Below are 20,129 nucleotides of genomic sequence, written 5' to 3'. Positions count from 1 at the left end.
ATGGATGTTCTATGTACTTCATGCATGTTACTCTGCAAAGTATTAGTAGGGACTATTTCAATTATTTGAGTCTTCCTGTCTAGATGATATCAAAAGATAAACCTCCAAAACATGAATGAGAGTAAGGATAGGATTCATCTCACTGACTGCAAACATCTGCAATATAGATTTCTACATACGAGCTAATCATGAATACATTTCCTAGTGAAGTGGAACAGTGCAACAGTATCTCTGGGGTGTATGAAATATGGTTTAGGAGTGGTATTCTAGAAGAGGTTGTTTCTTTCCATTGATGTTAAGAAATGTTAATGTCAAGAAATGTTAACGGCTATAACTGACATGGAGAAGGCTGAGGTACTCAACAATATTTTGCCTTAGTTTTCACAGGCAATTGCTCATTCAATACCTCCCAGGTCACAGAATCTCAGGGCAGGGCCTGGGGGAATGAAGTCCCACCTCTGTAGGAGAAAGCAAGGTTCGATACCATCAGAAGAATCTGAATATGCACAAGTTGATGGGGCCTGATGAGTTGCATCCAGGAATGGTGAGGGAATTGGGAGATGAAGTTGCTAAGTGTATAAGGAATTGGCTGGATGGTCACATTAAAACAGTTGCAGTCAATATCTCAATGTCCAGGTGGAGACCAGTGATGAGTGGTGTCTCATCCCTCAGGGTTCTATTTTGGGAATTCAGCCAAGCCAAGTGTAAGGTTCTGCACCTGGGTTCAGGCAATCACAAATATTAATACAGACTATGCGATGAATGGATTGAGAGCAGCCCTGCAGAAAAGGAGTTGGGGGTACTGGTGGATGAAACACTTGACATGAACTGGTAATGTGTGCTTACAACCCAGAGAGCCAATTTTATTCTAGGCTGCATCAAAGCCCATGGCCAGCAGATCAAGGAGGGTGATTCTCCCAATCTCTTCTGCTTTCATGATATCCTGCTAGGTATACTGCATCCAGCTCTGTGGCCCCCAGCACAAGAGAGACATGGACCTATTACAGTTGGTCCAGAGGAGAACCACAAAAACGATCAGAGCATGGAACACTTCTATGAAGATAGGTTGAGAGAGCTGGGGTTATTTAACTTAAAGATGTCTCCTTCTCTAAGGAAGAGGAGAGAGCAATAAAGGGAGACCTTATAGAGGTCTTCCAATACTTACAGAAAGCCTCCAGAAAAGATTGGGAGATGCTTTACCAGGGTGTGTAATGAGAGGACAAGGGGCAATGTTTTCAAACTAAGAGAGAGTAAATTTAGATTGGATATAACGAAGTAATTCTTCACAATGAGGGTGGTGAAGCACTGGGACAGGTTGCCTAGAGAAATTGTGGATGCCCCCTCCCTGGAAGTGTTTATGGCCAGCTTAGATGGGGCTTTGAGCAACATGGTCTAGTGGAAGGTATGTCTTCCCAGACATGCCAGGAGTGTTGGAACTAGATGATCTTTAAAGGCCCCTTCCAACCAAAACTGTTCAGTGACTGTGTGATTCTAAGACTCTATTATGTTCAGGTACTGTAGATCTCAGGGTGAAATCTAAGTGGAATGAAGTGAAATTAAGTGAAATGAATGCTGCCACAAACATATATCAGATCTATAAGAGAAACCTGTGAAAGTTCTATTTCTTTAGGCTATTGTGAACATTAGTTCCAGCTAGACATTTGTTTTTAACTGAAAGATATATCATTGACTCAAGGAAATCAATTGTTGAATTTGACTGCAGTTGATAAATTGTTTCAACAAGAATTCTGCCCTTCTATCCTCTATTTAAAGTATACTAGAAAAATGAGTTCTCTGATCTTCTTTTTGATGATGTTAGGTATTAAATCAGGGTAAACATTGGTTAGTCTGTGGAGAGCTGGATCATATGTATGGATACTGTGTATTAAATTTGATGTAGTGAGAAATGTTCTTACCCTGAATGTATTTCATTTTTTATGCCAGGTTAATAATCAAGTTCGTTTGTCTAACGATCTCTCAGAAGGTGAGATAAGAGCCACTCGGAATAGAAGAGGAAGAGTGCAGATGTGCCTGCATGAATTACTTGATGTTCATTTTGAGGAGGTAAGCACTGACAATCATGTTAAGGTAAAAAGGATAACACTCCCGTGATGTAACACAGACTGTCATTTGAAGTGAGGCCAATAATTTGTCAATTAATGAGGTCAATTTTCAAATTATTGACCTCAAGAAAATTAACTGTATATCAGCCAAAACCAGAACAACATCACATGGTATGAAATATTCCTTTAGTCCATCTGGGTCAGTTGTCCCGTCCCTATTATATTGCCTCCTAGCCTCCTGCTCACCCACAGCCTGCTTTCTGGGGGTGGAGTGCGGAGTGGGAAAGAGAGAGTCTTGATGCTGTGGCAGCAGTGTTCAGTAACAGTCAAATTATTGGTGTGTTATTAGTACCATTCTAGCCTGAAACCCAAAATACAGCACCATATTGGCTGCTATAAAGAAAGTTGACTCCAATCTAGTTGAATGCAGTACAGCATACTTCTTTAGAAATGTCTTGGCTGGCTATAATAGTTCTATCTTTCACTTTTGGAAAAAAATAACAAATAAAGGTCTTGGTGACGGAAAGGGAACAGAGAAACACAGTACATACTTCTCAAGATATAATTATGTTTTGAAGCAACATCACAGAAACATAGCCAGAACAAAATTACATATCAGAAAGACAAGTGCGGTTCATTCATGGTGGGACAATATAAGGGAGAACATAATTTGTGACCGTTATGTAAAGGGAAAAGAGAAATAGGGGAAAGCAGGTAGATTATGGAATGTGTCCTAAACAAAACTTCCTAAACAAAACTAACAGGTGAGGTGAGAACTTCAAGGGCCCTTATCCCTGACTGTTTGTTAAGCCTTTGCTCTAAAAAGAATGCATCAAGATTAACCTTTATGTACTGGTGTTTTCTGTCTTCCTCTCCTCAGGATAATGTACCTAACATTGTTGTTCTGGGATCAGGAGGAGGCCTGCGTGCTATGATAGCCCTGCTAGGAACCTTGGTGGAGCTGAAAAATCAGAATATCTTGGATGCTGTCATGTATCTCTGTGGGGTGTCAGGATCCACTTGGTAGGTACCTGTTGACTGGTGTGATAGTAAGTGAACTGCTTCATAGATTCAGTAGAAATCTGACACTTTCTTCACTGTTCAGAACCCTGTATGGGGCTCACAACTGATGAACTTAGCGGCAGGTGAGATGTGCCTGTAAAAAGTGAGAGGCACAGGAAATACTTATAATATCACCTACAGTCCAGCAAGACTGATCTTTCATCCCTAGAGAGGAAAACTTCTCAATTAAGCTAACTCTGTCTTACCTTCTTGAAGATATAATTCCCCTTGTTTACAGGTTAATGACGATGAGGAGAGCAGAAAAGTGACAACCAGCCAGGAAAATGTTGAAAACTTCTGGGTACCATACTACTCAGAAGTAAAGGGGCTTGTTTAATAGAGGTTATGTAACGTTTAGAAAGGGCCTATAAAACTTAGCTACATCTTTCGAGCGTATGGGAATGACTCAAGGTGCATAAATGTAAACACCTAGTACCATTTTACCTACTTTGCCTGCCCCCTGCCTGTTGGGAAAAGCACTGTGTCTCCTACATAAAAGCACTGGGTCTCCTTTGCTCTCATGAGACTCCATCTAGAGAACAGTATTCAGCTCCAACATAAGAAAGACATGGACCTGTTAGATCAGGTCTAGAAGAGAGTCACGAAGATGATCAGAGGGCCGGAGCACCTCTTCTACAAAGACAGGGTGAGGGAGTTGTGGTTGTTCAGCCTGGAGAAGAAATGGCTCCAGGGAGTCCTTACAGCAGCCTTCCGGTATTTAAAGAGGGCCTCATGAGAAAGCTGAAGAGGAACTCTTTAACAGAGAGTGTAGTGATAGGACAAAGCATAATGGTTTTAAACTAAAAGAAGTAGGTTTAAATTAGATATATTAAGAAGAAATGTCAGTCTGAGTTTGGTGCTTGGAAAGCTTGTGGAGCAGCTTATCCTGAGTGCCATCACACAGAACTTACAGGACAACCCTCGCCCAGGGTTGATCAGGCCCTGACAAGGTCCAGTCAGCATGGGTTTATCAAAGGCAGATCCTGCTTGACAAACCTGATCTCTTTCTATGACTAGGTGATGTGCTCAGTGGACAAGGGAAAGGCTGTAGATGTGGTCTACCACATCACCTTCACCTTCAGTAAGGCTTTTGACACTGTTTCCCACAGCATTCTTCTAAAGAAGTTGGCTACTCAAGGCTTGGGCAGGTGTATGCGTTGTTGGGTTAAAAACTGGCTGGGTAGCTGGGCCCAAAGAGTTGTGGTGAATGGAGTTAAATCCAGTTGGAGGCTGGTCACTCGTGGTGTCCTCCAGGGCTCAGTATTGGGGCTAGTTGTCTTCAATATCTTTATCAATGATCTGGATGAGGGAATTGAGTGTACCCTCAGTAAGTTTTCAGATGACACCAAGTTAGGCACGAGTGTTGATCTGCTCAAGGGTAGGAGAGCTCTGCAGAGGAATCTGGATAGACTGGACTGATGGGCTGAGGCCAACTGTATGAGGTTCAACAAGTCTAAGTGCTGGGTCCTGCACTTGGGGCACAACAACTCCAACCAGTGCTAGAGGCTTGGGGGAGAGTGGCTGGAGAACTGCCCGGCAGATAGGGACCTGGGGTTATTGGTCACTAGCCAGCTGAATACAAGCCAGCAATGTGCTCAGGTGGCTAAGAAGGCCAAAAGCATCCTGGCTTGTATCAGAAATAGTGTGGTCAGCAGGACTAAGGAAGTGAGTTTCCCCTTGTACCCAGCTCTGGTATAAACACCATGAACATAGTGTTCAGTTTAAGGCCCCCCACTACAAGAAGGGCATCGAGGTGCTGGAGCATGTCCAAAGAAAGGCAACAAAGCTGGTGAAGGCTCTAGAGAACCCAGAGAAGGGCAACAAATCTGGTGAAGGGTCTAGAGAACAAGTCTTATGAGGAGCAGCTGAAGGAGCTGGGGTTATTTAGCTTATAGAAAAAAAAGGCTCAGGGAGACCTTATGGTACTTTACAATTACCTTAAAAGAGGTTGTAATGAAGTGGGGATCAGTCTCTTCTCCCAAACACCAAGTGATGAGGGGAAATGGCCTCAAGCTTTGCCAGAGGAGATTTAGGTTGGATATTAGGAGAAATTTCTTTACTGAAAGGGTTGTGTGGCATTGGAATAGGCTGCCCAGGGAAGTGGTTGAGTCACCATCTCTGGAGGTTTTCAGAAAACATTTTGATGTAGAATTTAGAGACATGGCTTAGTGGTGAACTTGTCAGTGCTAGGTTAAATGTTGGACTAGATGACCTTAGAGGTCTTTTCCAACTTGAATAATTCTATGATTCTATGAAGTGCTTGACTATTACAATAGTGAGGCACTGGAACAGATTTCCCAGAGACGTTGTGGATGCCCCATCCCTGCAGATGTTCAAGGCCAGACTGGATGGGGCTTTGGGCAGCCTGATCAAGTGGGAGTTGTCTGTGCCCATGGCAGGGAGGGATTGAACTAGATTATATTTAGGGTCACTTACACCTCAAACTATTCTATGGCTCTATGATTTTATGATCTTCATTGTACAGAGTCAATACACAGACAACAGGCTGCTCTTGATGAAGAAAGTAATTCTATACACCTTAATTTATTAGGTTTTATTAGGGCCATAGAGCTGGTCTTGGAACAGTCTGAGCCCTTCACATCTCTGCAAGTAGTTAGCAGAGATGATATTTTAGTAGGATATGATACCACACTGCAAATATACCAAATTTATTGGTCCTAATAACAGACCAAAAATTTCACAAGTTTGTAAAAATGGTGACATGATGTAATTCGTTTTGCTTAAGTTTGTTCCATGTTCTTTAATGGATTATCTGTTTCTTAGCAGGCTTCACATCTTTCCCACTAAAGAGTTCTGCAAAATCTGTATTCCTACAGCAATTTACCCTAAATAATTGCATGTAACCACCTGAAATTCATCTTCATGTCATCTAACTTATTAAATGACATTGTCAGAATGCAAGTGGGAAGCAAACGATCAAGGAACAATGACATCCTTCTATGCTGCAAAGTTCCTTGCTTGTGGAGAAGCCTATGAGTTCTTTTTCTTCACATACAATTTTTAAATCATTCCAGTATCTGCATGCAGATTGAAAGAAAAAAAAAAAATCAAAGCTCTAATCATTTCCCTCTTTACTAGAGAACGGATTTTTCTTTCTCCTTAAAAGGTGCATGTCCATGCTGTATACAGAGTCAAAATGGTCAGAAAAATTGAAGTCCCTGGAAGAGAATCTAATCAAAATTCTCACAGTGGGCACTTCAAATGTTATGAAGGCAATAGAATATTTAGAGGAGTCATCAGAAGATGAACATTACTCACTCACTGATGTCTGGGCCTGTGTTGTATACGGAATACTGCATCAGGTAAGAACTAATTGCAAACACCTTTTGAATGTTTTGAACATCTCAAAGTAATTGCAACTGAATTTGACTTTGGTGAATGTTTTGAGGAGTTGTATAAGTTGAAGCAACATTTTAGAGCATTATGTCTAATCTCTGGATATGTAAAGGTAGAGAAGTTAATCCAACTCCATTCTCCAAAGTGGGGTTATCCCCAGTAGTATGGAAGGGAGGAACAACAACTTATGTTCATACTTATTTTCCAGTTTGATGAGAACGAGCTGACTGATTACAAGTATGCATCAGAGACTGGAATAAACCCTTACCCAATTTATGCAGCAGTGGATAAGGAAAAACTGAGTGCAAGCTCTCCAGGTAAATATGGGTTCATCTTATATTATTTTAAATACCATCAGATATCTTAAATACTATTAGGTTCCTTTAAGGCAATGGCAGACATAAACTGTGCTGATATCTAACCCCATTTTGACAAATAATGGAGAAAAAGAGGCACTTCCAGGGGCTGAATCACATTCTGTAAAGGTCACTTGCATGATAGGAGAGTGAGACAACTCCAGAACAGAATAAACTAAACAGATTGGATAAGACATCAATAAAATAGATCTTCAAAATGTATGTTGTGGATGAAATGTTACGCAGGTCTCATGTAGGAGCAATTTAAGATGTATGAATTCCTTTACGGTAAATCACAAATTAGTTTGTATGATTTTTTTCCTTAGCAGCATTTAATCATTAGTTAATCATTATCATATTTAACACAAGAAATCAGTAGTGTTTGTTACAATCCATACAGTGACTTAATTAAAGATTTGTAAATAGCAGTGCTCACACACAAGACTTAATGGCAAGGTATTAGCAATTTCTGTACAGCAAGGGACAGGTGATTTCTATACAACAAGGGATTGGGGGGTTTCTAAACTCATCACATTGAGTTTCACAAAGAACCAAGAACTTCACCAAGAAATTTTCTTCTTTTGTTGAAGTACTCACCCTCATCTAACTCAGCTTATTCAGCAGACAATCACTGAACCTCAAAGAGTCTGCCCTAACAGGCATCCCTCCTAAGGGAAAGATCCTAGGTCACAGCCCACTGTGGTCCTGGAGAGCTCAAGGGGGCTTTTTGCTTAGGACCGGTATTTATAGGACTGTGAGATGAATGGCTTTGGTCAGTATTTTTCCATTCTGGCCACAATTCAGGTTAGGTAATCCTTGTGTTGCCAAACCAACCATACAATTCCAGTACCTTCCAGATTGTACAGTTCAGGTAGCCAGGTAGCAGAAGTTCCAGGTTAAGTTAGGGAGTGCCTAATCATCCCAACTCACTGCACTTGTTACAATGGCAATCCTGACATTGGAGAGTTGCTGGAGGTGAGGGGGTGAGGTGGAGGGAGGGTCTGCACCACGACAGTGTAGAAGCTGGAATATAGACATTTGGTGCCATCATAGAACTCCTTGGCTTCCACCTGAGTATTCAGAGGGGCTCAGTTCTTTTGTAAAGTTCTCTCTATTCACATTTGAGAATCCTTATGTCATAAAAGTGACTCAGGATGTTCTGTGACAAAGGGGGAATTTCTACCTCCTTTTAGTAAACGTTTTTAGTAAATTTTAGTCATGAACATGAGACAGCTGCTCAATTAGGGAAATGAGAGGGAAAGAGCACACACACAAAATTTGCAGTAGTTTATATACAAGTTGCAATAAGGCACTATGCAAACATATACAATCATATTGTTACAGCAGTCCCAAGTCTGCAGAACATCTTACCTTATTCCATGCAAAACAGAGCTTTGGCACAGGACAGGTGTGGGCCTTGGGTTGGCACCAATCCTTTGTTATGTGTTCCTGAGGCCTTGATCTTCTCTGAAGCTGATTTTTTCTCAAAACAGGAATTTTGGTGTTTCTCTCAAATAATCTGTTGTTCCCAGCCCATCAGATGAAAGTGCTCAGGCCAATGTTTATAGCTCTGGGCAGAGTCAAAGTGATCAGGTCCTAACTTCTAGGCAGAAAAGTTAACCCTTTCATTGCAGAGCAGGTAGCACAGAGCAGGCAGAGTGGTTAACCCTTGCCTCAGTCTTACCATACTCTGCCTACTTCACCTACTCCTCTATAACAGTATGGGCTTCCTTTCCATCCTACATCATAACAGTCAGATGCAGGCAGATGACTCAGTTCAGGATAGGTCCCTGGTACCATAAGTCCCTGGTAACATATATGCGGGTACTTGAATCAAGCCTTTTCTCTTCTCTTCACTGACACTAAAGTGTATTAGGGCAGTCACACCACATGAGCAGAAGGACTCTCTTAGTTGATAAGCATTGAGAGGCCTATGAGCATATCTGAGAGATTTATTCAGAGCTGTACAATTTGACGGATGATCTGCAGGAATCCCAGACCTTTCAGGTATAGCAGTTGGAGGCCAGGTTATAAAGGATACCAAGAGCATAACAAGCAGCAGGCATAGCATGCTATGACTATCTTTGTTCCCCATATGAAAGTTCATCTTTGTCAGCTGAAGTCAGGTGATTTAAGAAAAGAAAAGAAAAACAACCTGAATGCTATCTTGGGATGGTGAGGTCAGCTATACTTCTGAATATTGTGTGACAAAACACAATATTCTTTGATTTTCTCAGAGACCTGGTTTGAATTCACTCCACATGAGGCTGGATATACTGCCTTGGGTGCTTTTGTGAGTACGGAGAACTTTGGAAGTAAATTTGAAAACGGTACACTGATGGAGAAGAATAAGAAGAAAACCATTTGTTACATGCAAGGTAAATCTTCCTAAATCTTCTTTGCAGAATATCTATCTATATATATTTGTATTCTGTATATATATACAGGTATATATGGATATATATATATATATATATATATATATATATATATATATATATAAACAGGTATACTATTCTGTATTTTTCTGCAGATTTTAATAATGTAGCTAATATTGTATTGTGTGTGTGTATATATATTATGTATGCTTGCATAATAATGGAGAATTCTGGAGACCAGTTTGTCTCTCTTCAAACGTCCAAATGGGAACATCTGAATACCTCTCTACTCTCCACTACCTAAACTGACCAGTTTTATGTGGTTGTTAAGGAAAATTAGAGACCCCCATCCTAGGTTAGTAAAGTTAGTAAAATATTCCCAGCCTAACTGTCTAAATGTTTTATAATCTCAGCATATTTACTTTACTTAGTGATGCTTCCCAAATCAGATGCACCCTGTGAGGACTGGTTCCTCCTATTATTTCAATTTGTTTCACTCTGTTTCAATCCAGGTGCTAAATCTTTTTATTCCCTACCTACAGCTGCAAATCTCATCTCACTTGTCTATGACACATCTAGATATATGTATCACCCTTAAACACATCTTGCATTTAATCACTTCATGCCCCAGTCTCCTCAGAACATGTGCTTGGCATCATTCCCTCTAGGAAAAACAAAACAAAACACAAACTCAACAAACAAACAGAAAATCCACTCTAATTCTGGCTATTTAATTAATTCAGACAGAAAAAAATAATAATAATCAAAATACAGTGAAGAAATGAAGAGTACTTATGGTTCTGGGCTCATGTGTGGGGTCTGCACAGCGAAGTGTTCAACCAAGAGTTCTACAGTGCGAGAGTATTCACTGTTTGCCATGGGATACTGGCCTTAAAGTAAAAAAAATAAAAAATAAAAAAATAGCCCACTGAACTGTAGACCTGGCATGAGGAAGAAGGAATAAATCAGATTTTAAGCTGTGTAATCCTTTCAGTGGACAATAAGGGAAAACTGTGCAAGTAGTTTTGATTTAGACTTCTACCTTACAGGTTTTGAAAGTTAGGTAAGAGGAGTGTACTATTGAAAGGCAATCTTGGATTGAATTCTTAGTAAGACAAACATAAAACAAGTATTTTAACCACTTTTTTTTTTTCTTTTCTTTCAGGCTTATGGGGGAGTGCTTTGGGAAGCATAGAAGAAATTCTAAAGGCTATACTAGGTACTCTGTTTTTTTCCGTTGCCTCTATGTTCAAATTACAAATTGAGCATATACTTCAAATTACCCTTGGGCACTTCAAATTACACATGGGCATTGAAGATACCGCTAATTGGGACCTGAAGTGTCAGTCATGACTACATCTGGTGCGGGATCTTAAGGGCAACAAGAAGGGCTTTGTAGGTACATAATCATCAAAAGGAAGACTAGGTAAAATGTGGACCTGCTGCTGGAATGGAGGCAGGCAGGAATCCTGGTGGCAAAGGACATGCATAAAGTTGAGTTACTTGGTCCTTCTTTGCTTCACTCTTTATCTGGCACTTAAAACACAGATCTATGAGTGATGAACAGAATCAGTAGGAGAATAGTGCTCTTCTAGAGTGCCAGCCAGAAGACAGGGGAGATCTTTCAAGGAATCTAAAATGGAACTGTACTTATATTTACATTTAAGTGCAAGGCTAGATTTCTTGATGTCTTTTACTGAAAGACAATGACTATTTTATGAGAAGGGGTATTCTTATTTTAATTATCATTTTTATTTTTTTTTTATTTCTTTCTAGACTATATCAAGTGGTTGTTACAAAGGTTACTAAGTTCCTGTGAGACAAGGATATGCAGCCCATATGGATATGGTCATGGTGGGTTATTGTGATTCTTTGTGCTTTTTTGCTTTTTTTTTTTTTTTTTTTTTAATTAAACACTGATTTGCTTTCCCCATGTAATCCCTTGGGGGACTGTTAGGATTGTCAGGCAAGGTACAAGGAAATCCAGGCCTTTTTCCCCCTCTCACACATGTAATAATTTGTAAGGTCTTCAACACGTAACTAATTCCCATTTACTCCAACTTTTGCTACTCCTCCTGCTGTTGTGTTTCATGGAGCTTTTCTTCCAGAATGAAAACAAAGACTATAAGACTATTTCTATTCTCGTATGATTGTATAGCCATCCAGATGTGAAAAGCTCAGTGTTAGATGTTTTTATTGTCAGCAGGGAGAAATATTCACTTTGCTACATGGTTTCTCTCACCAGTTTAAACTTCTTTTAGAATAAGACAAATGAGGGCAGGCTTTCTACAGATTCCATCTGATACAATGACTACATCTTCACTAATTCATGTTAGTTACCATCTACTTAGATCAATACCATCATGCTGATGTTTGGTAAGATAAATTCCATCCTGATGTAACTTCTATCTTGTCTTTCTTAGAAAGTATGTCAAATACCACCGAGTTTTCTCAGACTGTTTTGCTTCTACTAGAACTTCAGCTTTGTGCTGTAAGTGGGAGAGATCCTGAAGAAGTCTTCAATAAATTGTTGAAAATATTGTCAGGCAAGTGAATGATGTGGAAGTTTCTTAATACCTGCACTCTCAGTAATCTGACTTCACAAATTCCTTTGTTGTGTATTCTTATACTTTCCTTTTCTTCTTTTCTCTTTTTAAGAAGATGAAAAAAAACATGCATCCTACCAAATGTGCCTTAAAGTGCATAAGACTTGGGTGATGAAAACAAAGGAGGAAAGAATAGAGAGCTGTGTTAATCTGTGCAAAGAAATAGAAAAGGAATTTAGAGGCAAGTATTGCACATTAATGCTTACTGTAATGGTGATGCTCTCCTCACCCCATTTAGAAAAATTCACAGGTTTTTCTACAAATCCTGCGATTTATTACAAAAGCCCACATGCATTTGTTGGAAAAAGTTGTCATGTAAGTTGATGTGTATGTGTTTCTTTAATGTCACTGGCTTTTAGCTTTTTCTCCACTTCATTTTCCTTTCATTTTTTCATTTTTTAACACTTTCATTTTTTTCAGACTATCTTGCACAAGAAGGTACTCCAGAAGAAATGTCACAATCATTGCATGGCAAGTTTATCTCATTTTTAGTATCTTTTATTGCTCTTTATATCGTATGTGCTTTCAAAAAAATCCATCTTTGGAGGATTGTGAACATAAATTCCAGTGTAAATCTTATGTAGGGTCATTGTGGGATGATCTAGTGAAAACTATACTATAGAATGTATCAATGATATTCCGGTTTTCAATGTTCATAAAGCTTTCTGTTCTCGTGAAAGTAATTAGAATCTGCCTTCTGGAGTAAATAAATTAGGAAGCCTAATCCTGAACAATCAGTTTCCCATGTATTCTTGTTCCTGAGTGAGCCTGTACTTCTCAGGCATTCAAAACTGATGAAGTATATGTTGAAGAGTGGATTTCTCAGTGGATTGCTATTAGCTACTTAGCATGCATTACTCTCAAGTGTTATTTGGAACATCCATCACTAGAGACATTTGGAAATGAAAAGTCATGAAATAAGAAATCCTATAGCAAGCATTTTTGGCAGCTAATCAAAATCTCCACCCTTTTATCTGCTTAGATAAAAGTAACTTTTAGTTACTTTTAGCACTAAAGTTTTAAGTAACTGAACTCATTTAGCTTATATCTACAATATTTATTGGACTATGAGTCAAATGAAGATTATTTGGATTTATTTTTAAAAAGACCGAGAAGAGGTCTAAGCAAGACACAAGTAAATTTCAAATAAGAATTTCACGTTGAAGTTCCTAGAATATATTTGCAATGTTAAGCTGATATATCACATGTGTAGATCCAGGGCTCTACTAGTTCCATCACCCACTGTGTATGGGCAGCTTTTTGCCAACTTCCTTCTGGAGCAAATTGGTTGGTGTTATGAGATTAAATATGGCCATTGCCTCTTTAATCTCCTGTACTTGTTCCAAGGACTGTGTACACAGATCACTCCTGGCCTGTCTTTGCCCAATACGGTCCTCCAAATTATCGCATTGAGCTGGTTTTCTCACATTTTCTCGCATGATCTCTTGAATTTCTCATGGTTTTCTGCCAATATTCCCCACCTTGCACAGTTTGTTCTACCGGGCTGTAACCTGGCTCTCACTTTATCCATGGGACTTTCAGCTGGAAAGAAAATTAAAAGAAAGAACACTCTCTGAGCCACAAGAATGTTGCAAGGGGCCCAGAAAAGATCAGGCCTTGACTGACTTATTCAAATCTGTTTCAAGTGGGCTAAGATTCCACTGACTGATGTTAATTATCTGAACTAGTGAAAAGTATGGTTCTTTTTCTTTGGAAGCACTTGGGCCTTGGCACTAAGGCTGGCTGTATACTATCAGCACATATGTTCTTCTGACATGATGCATCTTCACCAGATTTTGTTGCACCAGTCAAAAAGTGAAGTTGTCTAGATTCAACTATGTTCTAAGTTGTTTTATCTCTTCTTAGCTGGCTTATGGAGTATCTTCAGGATCCTGACTAAAACAATGAAGTGTACTTTAAACTGGATGTGGGGAACAACTAATAACTTCCTTTACAAGTGCCGTAAGAAACTCCAATGAAATCTTTTTTTATTTAAGATTCAAAAAATACAAACCGGTTATGTTATCTGACTTGATTGGTAGAGCAGAATGCATGGGATCTGGTAGAGCTTTTACGCTGTGGTTGTGTGATGTTAAACCAATAAAACTGTCTTTGCCATTTATTTATTTTTTTAATACAGCGAGTTAGATAACTTACCTTTCCAAGATCCGCCCTCTCCTAATAGCATCCCATTGTGGGCAGCATGTAAACAAGTCAAAAACAGAATTTTATTTCACACTACTGGAATCCAGACCTGCAATATCATTGCAGACACATAAGATACTAGGTCAATTCAGTCACATAATCACAGGCATCCAACATCACACAAACTGCCCTGAGTTCAGGGGACTACAACATTAGGGTGAAAAGTACCAAAGAAAACCTACAGAACCCCTGTGCCCATTTGCAGGAGAACCTGGAGGACACAGAAAGGAGACAAGGAGGTGGAACTAGACAGCTAACTTAATGAAAATGAGTTGTGTTCCTGGCACATGGACAGTAACATGGGTCTCTAGATTCTATCTCCTGCACTAACTGAATGCTCACTTAAAATAACGGAAGTTTGGGCACCTAGCTTAAAAGCAGAAACCTTCATTTAGACAGATATATTTGTGTCATGATCTTGAGCTAGCTCATCTGTTCATTTTTCCCTCAAAGATCTTATCTTCAAATGACTAGTGCATATTTCTAGGGGCATAATCTCTTCTAAAAGATCATCAGAAATTTTGGTCTAAAACTGACCACAGTCAGAGAGAGAGGTGGCTCATATGGATGTAGATTCCTCCTGTGAGAATACAGTTGGACATCGGGTTGGGTGTGAGATGCAGGTTCCTATATATTTTTGGGATGCATAATCAATAAAGTCTGATGTACTCTTTTGGGGCTGGTCATATATATGTATATATATATATATAGATAGATAGATAGATAGATAGATAGATAGATATATAAGTCATATTTGTCTTCATGAATCTCATTGCTTTTTTTTTTCCTTTTTTTTTTTTTTTTTCCATTGGACTAGCTAACATTCAGTCCTCTCACTTGTTCGAAAACAAAACCATCTCCTTGATTGATGCTGGCCTGGCAATAAATTCTGCCTATCCTCTGGTACTTAAAAAGCAGCGTCAGACAGATCTTATCCTTTCCTTTGACTTCAGCTCTGGAGATCCTTTTGAGGTACATATGTGGTTATCTCTTTGGAGAGACTACTTTGGGGTTGATTGCGTGGACTTTTTTTCAAGGCAGTTGGCAGAAACATATATTTTTAGAACTTGAGGCACTTTATCTGTCTTGTTCACAGGTATTTGATGATATGCTCTCAGGTTATCAAGCTATCAGGTTATCAAAGGTGCATAAAAGCAACAAAGAGAGCACTCACAAATTTCTTAGTCTCCCTTTTTTCCTTAAGGCTGGTCAGAACTTTTGTGTGGGTAACTGATACTACTCCTTCCTTAAGAGTAATTGATGACATTCTTCAAAGAGATCCTTCAGGTATGCAGCATGAGGAAATGTGGTATTAATAGTTACACCAGCAAAAAAGTCTGCAGCAACTGCAGAGGCTGAAAATTCTCGGAGAAGAGAAAGGAGAACAAATTCAACCAGTTTCAAAGATGACACAGCAAGGGTATTTCCTAGAGATTTTTGTGCTGTTTTTTGAAACAATTAAAACAATATGAAGTTGTTACACTCTCAGTGAAACAAACAAAAACAAAATTAAAACTCCTTAGTGATCATGAAAGATATTGTTTACAATTATTTTTATTTCTATTATTTTATGTTTCCAACTCTGTTTTATTCTATTTTGTGGGGGGGAACGAGGAGGGAGAAGGATACTAAACTAAACAAAAACTCCTTACTCAGTGAGCAGGGAAGATATGGTTTACATTTATTTTTATTTCTATTATTTTATATTTCTAACTCTGCTTCTCTGGCTCTTTTCAGTGTGGTCACTTCAGGGACAGTGGAGGTAAATGCACCAGGAAGCACTGGCTGCTTTGGATTGCCATATATTACAGTAGGCATTGAGAATAGAGTGGAGTAGAGTAGAGTAGAGTAGAGTAGAGTAGAGTAGAGTAGAGTAGAGTAGAGTAGAGTAGAAATACAGAATAGAAATTAGAATAGAACAGATCAGAACAGAATAGAATAGAATCTAGTCCAGCTGCCTGACCACTCCAGAGCTACCCAGAAGATAAAACATATTTCTGAGGTCATTGTCAGTCTGGAGAGTCAGTATGGATCAGGACTGGTGGCAGAAAAGTATCAGCTCTGGCGCCAGTAACCAGCCTAGTTACTGTTGGGCAGGTCCATAGCAATGACACTGTTCCAAGGTCAAGCTGGGAAGTCAGTCTATGGGTCAGGGTCCAGATCAAAAGAGCTAATGTACAGGCATGGCTGAGTATGAGTAGGAGACCAGTGCACCTAGGAGATAGCTCAGACAGGGGCTGAAGGCCCAGTCCTGAGATTAAATGAAGCTCATGGGCCCAGGGAAAAGACCTGGTCCTTTTAATTTTGCTAGAGTGCAAGCATGGGAGGACTGCTTTGGAAAGCAAAATTTGTTCTGAAAGTTTATGAACCTGGTCATATCTTCAGACTGTTGTATAGATGTCAAGACCCTTTAATTTTGATATCTTTCAGTGTCAGCCTTTCTGGACGTAGCTGTAATTTGTTAAACAAAGATTCTTGCTAGAAGTGACTCCAGAAGCAAGTGCTGGATTTTCATTAGTATTCTTGATTCAGTCAATTCCTCAGAGAACTGAAGAAAACTTCGCTTTTTATACATAACTTAGGTTATAATTTATTGTTGTCTAAGAAACTATCATCATTTTGTACAAATTAATTTTATTACTGGAGATAGGATTGATTTTTTTCTAGGTTTTCAAAAACAAACAGAGAAATTGTATACATCTTTTATCTTGTTTGTGTCTCAGACTGTCGAGAAAGCAGCTGACTACTGCCAGAAAAATGGTATTCCATTTCCCAACATAGAGAAGCAGGAAATGGACAAGAAAAGCCCTTCTGATTGTTATATCTTTCAAGGAGACAAGTCGTGCCCTACAGTCATGCACTTTCCACTCTTCAACAAAGTGAATTGTTCTGGTAACGTACATTTGATTCTATTTTGCCTCTATGTACTTGCATTTCATATCTTCAACCTCTGGTGCCAAGCATTTGAAAGTCCTCTTTTACCTAGTGCTGTTGTAAATGGACACAGAAGAAAAGGAAGAGAGGAGGCTCTATTCATAATCAACAGATGCTTGTGCAGGTGTTAATATGTAGGATTTACCCTCACTCCCTCAGATAAATGTGTCTGCACTCATGGCTAAAAGATTTTATGTAATCTTTGGTTTGTTCTCTATATCAAGCTCAGGAAGTGCAGCCTAGATGAGTGGACAGAGAGTTGGACTGGCAATTGGCAGGATGGTAGAGCTCAGAGGGTTGTGCTCAGTAGTGCAGAATCTAGTTGGAGGCCTGTAGCTAGCGGTGTCTCCCAGGTGTCAGTACTGGGTCCACTGTTGTTTGATTTATTCATCAATGACCTGGAGGTGGAACAGAGTGCACCCTCAGCAAGTTGGCTGATGACACAAAGCTCGGAAGAGTGGCTGATACCCCAAAGGGCTGTGCTGCCATTCAGAGGGACCTTGACAGGCTGCAGGAGGGATGGGCCAAGAGGAACCTCATTTAGTTCAACAAGGACAAGTTCAGGGTACTGCACCTAGGGAGGAATAACCGCAAGCACCAGTACAGGCTGGGGGCTGACCTGCTGAAGATCAGCTCTTCAGAGAGGGACCCAGGAGTCCTATTGGACAGCAGGCTGACTGGGTGGCAGTAAACCTGATCTCCTTCTATGACACAGTGACGCTCTGGGTGGATGAGGGAAAGGCTGTGGATGTGGTCTACCTTGACTTCAGTAAGGCTTTTGACACCGTCTCCCACAGCATTCTCCTCAAGAAACTGGCTGCACTAGGCTTGGACTGGCGCACGCTTCGTTGGGTTGGAAACTGGCTGGATAGCCGGGCCCAAAGAGTCGTGGTAAATGGAGTCGAGTCCAGCTGGAGGCCAGTCACTAGTGGCATTCCCCAGGGCTCGGTGCTGGGGCCAGTCCTCTTTAATATCTTCATCGATGATCTGGACGAGGGCATTGAGTGCACCCTCAGTAAGTTCGCAGACGACACCAAGCTAGGTGTGTGTGTCGATCTGCACGAGGGTAGGAAGGCTCTGCAGGAGGATCTGGATAGGCTGCACCAATGGGCTGAGGTCAACTGCATGAAGTTCAACGAGGCCAAGTGCCAGATCCTGCACCTGGGGTGCAATAACCCCAAGCAGAGCTACAGGCTGGGAGATGAGTGGTTGGAGAGCTGCCAGGCAGAGAAGGACCTGGGAGTGATGGTTGATAGTTGGCTGAATATGAGCCAGCAGTGTGCTCAGGTGGCCAAGAAGGCCAACAGCATCCTGGCTTGTATCAGAAACAGTGTGACCAGCAGGGCTAGGGAGGTGATCATCCCTCTGTACTCGGCTCTGGTGAGGCCGCACCTCGTGTACTGTGTTCAGTTTTGGGCCTCTCGCTACAAGAAGGACATCGAGGTGCTTGAGCGGGTCCAGAGAAGGGCGACGAAGCTGGTGAGGGGCCTGGAGAACAAGTCCTACGAGGAGCGGCTGAGGGAGCTGGGCTTGTTCAGCCTGGAGAAAAGGAGGCTCAGGGGTGACCTTATTCCTCTCTACATATACCTTAAAGGAGGCTGTAGTGAGGTGGGGGTTGGTCTGTTCTCCCATGTGCCTGGTGACAGGACAAGGGGGAATGGGCTAGAGTTGTGCCAGGGGAGTTTTAGGTTAGATGTTAGGAAGAACTTCTTTACTGAAAGGGTTGTTAGACATTGGAACAGGCTGCCCAGGGAAGTGGTGGAGTCACCATCCCTGGAAGTCTTTAAAAGACGTTTAGATGTAGAGCTTAGGGATATGGTTTAGTGGGAATTGTTAGTGTTAGGTCAGAGATTGGACTCGATGATCTTGAGGTCTCTTCCAACCTAGAAATTCTGTGATTCTGTGATTCTGTAATGTGCCCTTGTGGCCAAGAAGGCCAATGCTATCCTGGGCTGCATTCAGAAGTGTTGCCAACAGGTCAAGGGAGGTGATTGTCCCCCTCTACTCAGCCCTGGTGAAGCCACACCTGGAATATTGTGTCCAGTTCTGGGCTCCCCAGTACAAGAGGAACATAGAACTACTGAAGTGAGTTCAGAGAAGGGCTACAAAGATGATTAGAGGACTGGAGTACCTGTCATATGGGGACAGGCTGAGAGAACATGGCCTGCTTAGCCTGGAAAAGAGAAGACTGAGAGGAGACCTCAATAACGTATATAAATACCTGAGGAAAGGGTTTAATGAGGATGGAGACGGTCTCTTTTCAGTTGTGCCCAGTGACAGGACAAGAGGCAACAGGCACAAACTGAAGAACAGGAGGTTCCGTCTGAATATGAGGGGGCACTTCTTTACTGTGAAGGTGAGAGAGCGCTGGAACAGGTTGCCCAGAGAGGTTGTGGAATCTCCTTCTCTGGAAATATTTAAAACCTACCTGGATGCCATCCTGTGCAGTGTGCTCTAGGTGATCTTGCTCAGCAGGGGGGTTGGACTAAATGGTCTTCAGAGGTTCATTGCAACCTCGGCCACTCTGTGATTCTGTGATTCTGTGATCATTTTAATTAAATTGCAGACCTCCCATTAAAAAGAAGTTGAGGAGATATCACATTTAGAAGTTAGACAATCCAAATTGGGGATATTTATTACTGTTTCCCTTATAGTTACTGATGAGGAACAGGTTGGTGCAGATTTATCTCTCTCTCTTAGATAACTGATAAAGCTGGTGATCGAATAAGTACCTCTGAAATTGTGATTGAACTTCTGCTTTCTCATGTTGCTGGCTCCAGCATTATCTTAATGTGATAAAAATTTTTTATGTGAAACTTGTGGGTCTTCAGGGATTAATATTTTCTACAAGTCCGTGCTTTTCTTGGATGATCTTGTAGCTTTATATTTGGCATTTACTTACACAGTGTTTTCTGTTTTCTAGATAAAATTGAAGAATACAGAAGTAAGTTCTCTACTTTAAACATGTCCTACTCCGAGACTAAAATCAAAGATCTCCTTGCAAAAGCAAAGCTGAATGTGTCCAATAATAGTAAGAGAATTTTGCAAGAGATACAACTGCTTCTATCTTCCTCTCATACAAACAAGTTCTGAATGCAAAGGTAGTTTTTGTGTTTGTTTGATTGTTTTCTCTTCTGCGCAGAATAATGAATTTATGACTCCGTATTT

At 40.6% G+C, this 20,129-nt stretch overlaps 1 protein-coding gene across 1 annotated transcript; it reads left to right on the top strand.

The window, feature by feature from the left end:
- Positions 1-111: 111 nt before the first annotated feature.
- Positions 112-20,054, top strand: LOC113840031 (cytosolic phospholipase A2 gamma). The gene is made up of 11 exons (XM_072028650.1): positions 112-121; positions 873-1,065; positions 1,945-1,984; positions 2,944-3,086; positions 6,253-6,448; positions 6,691-6,799; positions 9,076-9,216; positions 10,382-10,435; positions 14,845-14,999; positions 16,751-16,919; positions 19,885-20,054. The coding sequence occupies exons 1-11, from the start codon at positions 112-114 to the stop codon at positions 20,052-20,054; spliced, it is 1,380 nt and encodes a 459-aa protein (XP_071884751.1).
- The last annotated feature ends 75 nt before the right edge of the window (positions 20,055-20,129 follow it).

The sequence above is a fragment of the Anas platyrhynchos genome, chromosome 28 (genome assembly GCF_047663525.1).
Source record: "Anas platyrhynchos isolate ZD024472 breed Pekin duck chromosome 28, IASCAAS_PekinDuck_T2T, whole genome shotgun sequence".
NCBI classification, from domain to species: domain Eukaryota; kingdom Metazoa; phylum Chordata; class Aves; order Anseriformes; family Anatidae; genus Anas; species Anas platyrhynchos.
This window is presented reverse-complemented; position numbering and strand designations above follow the sequence as displayed.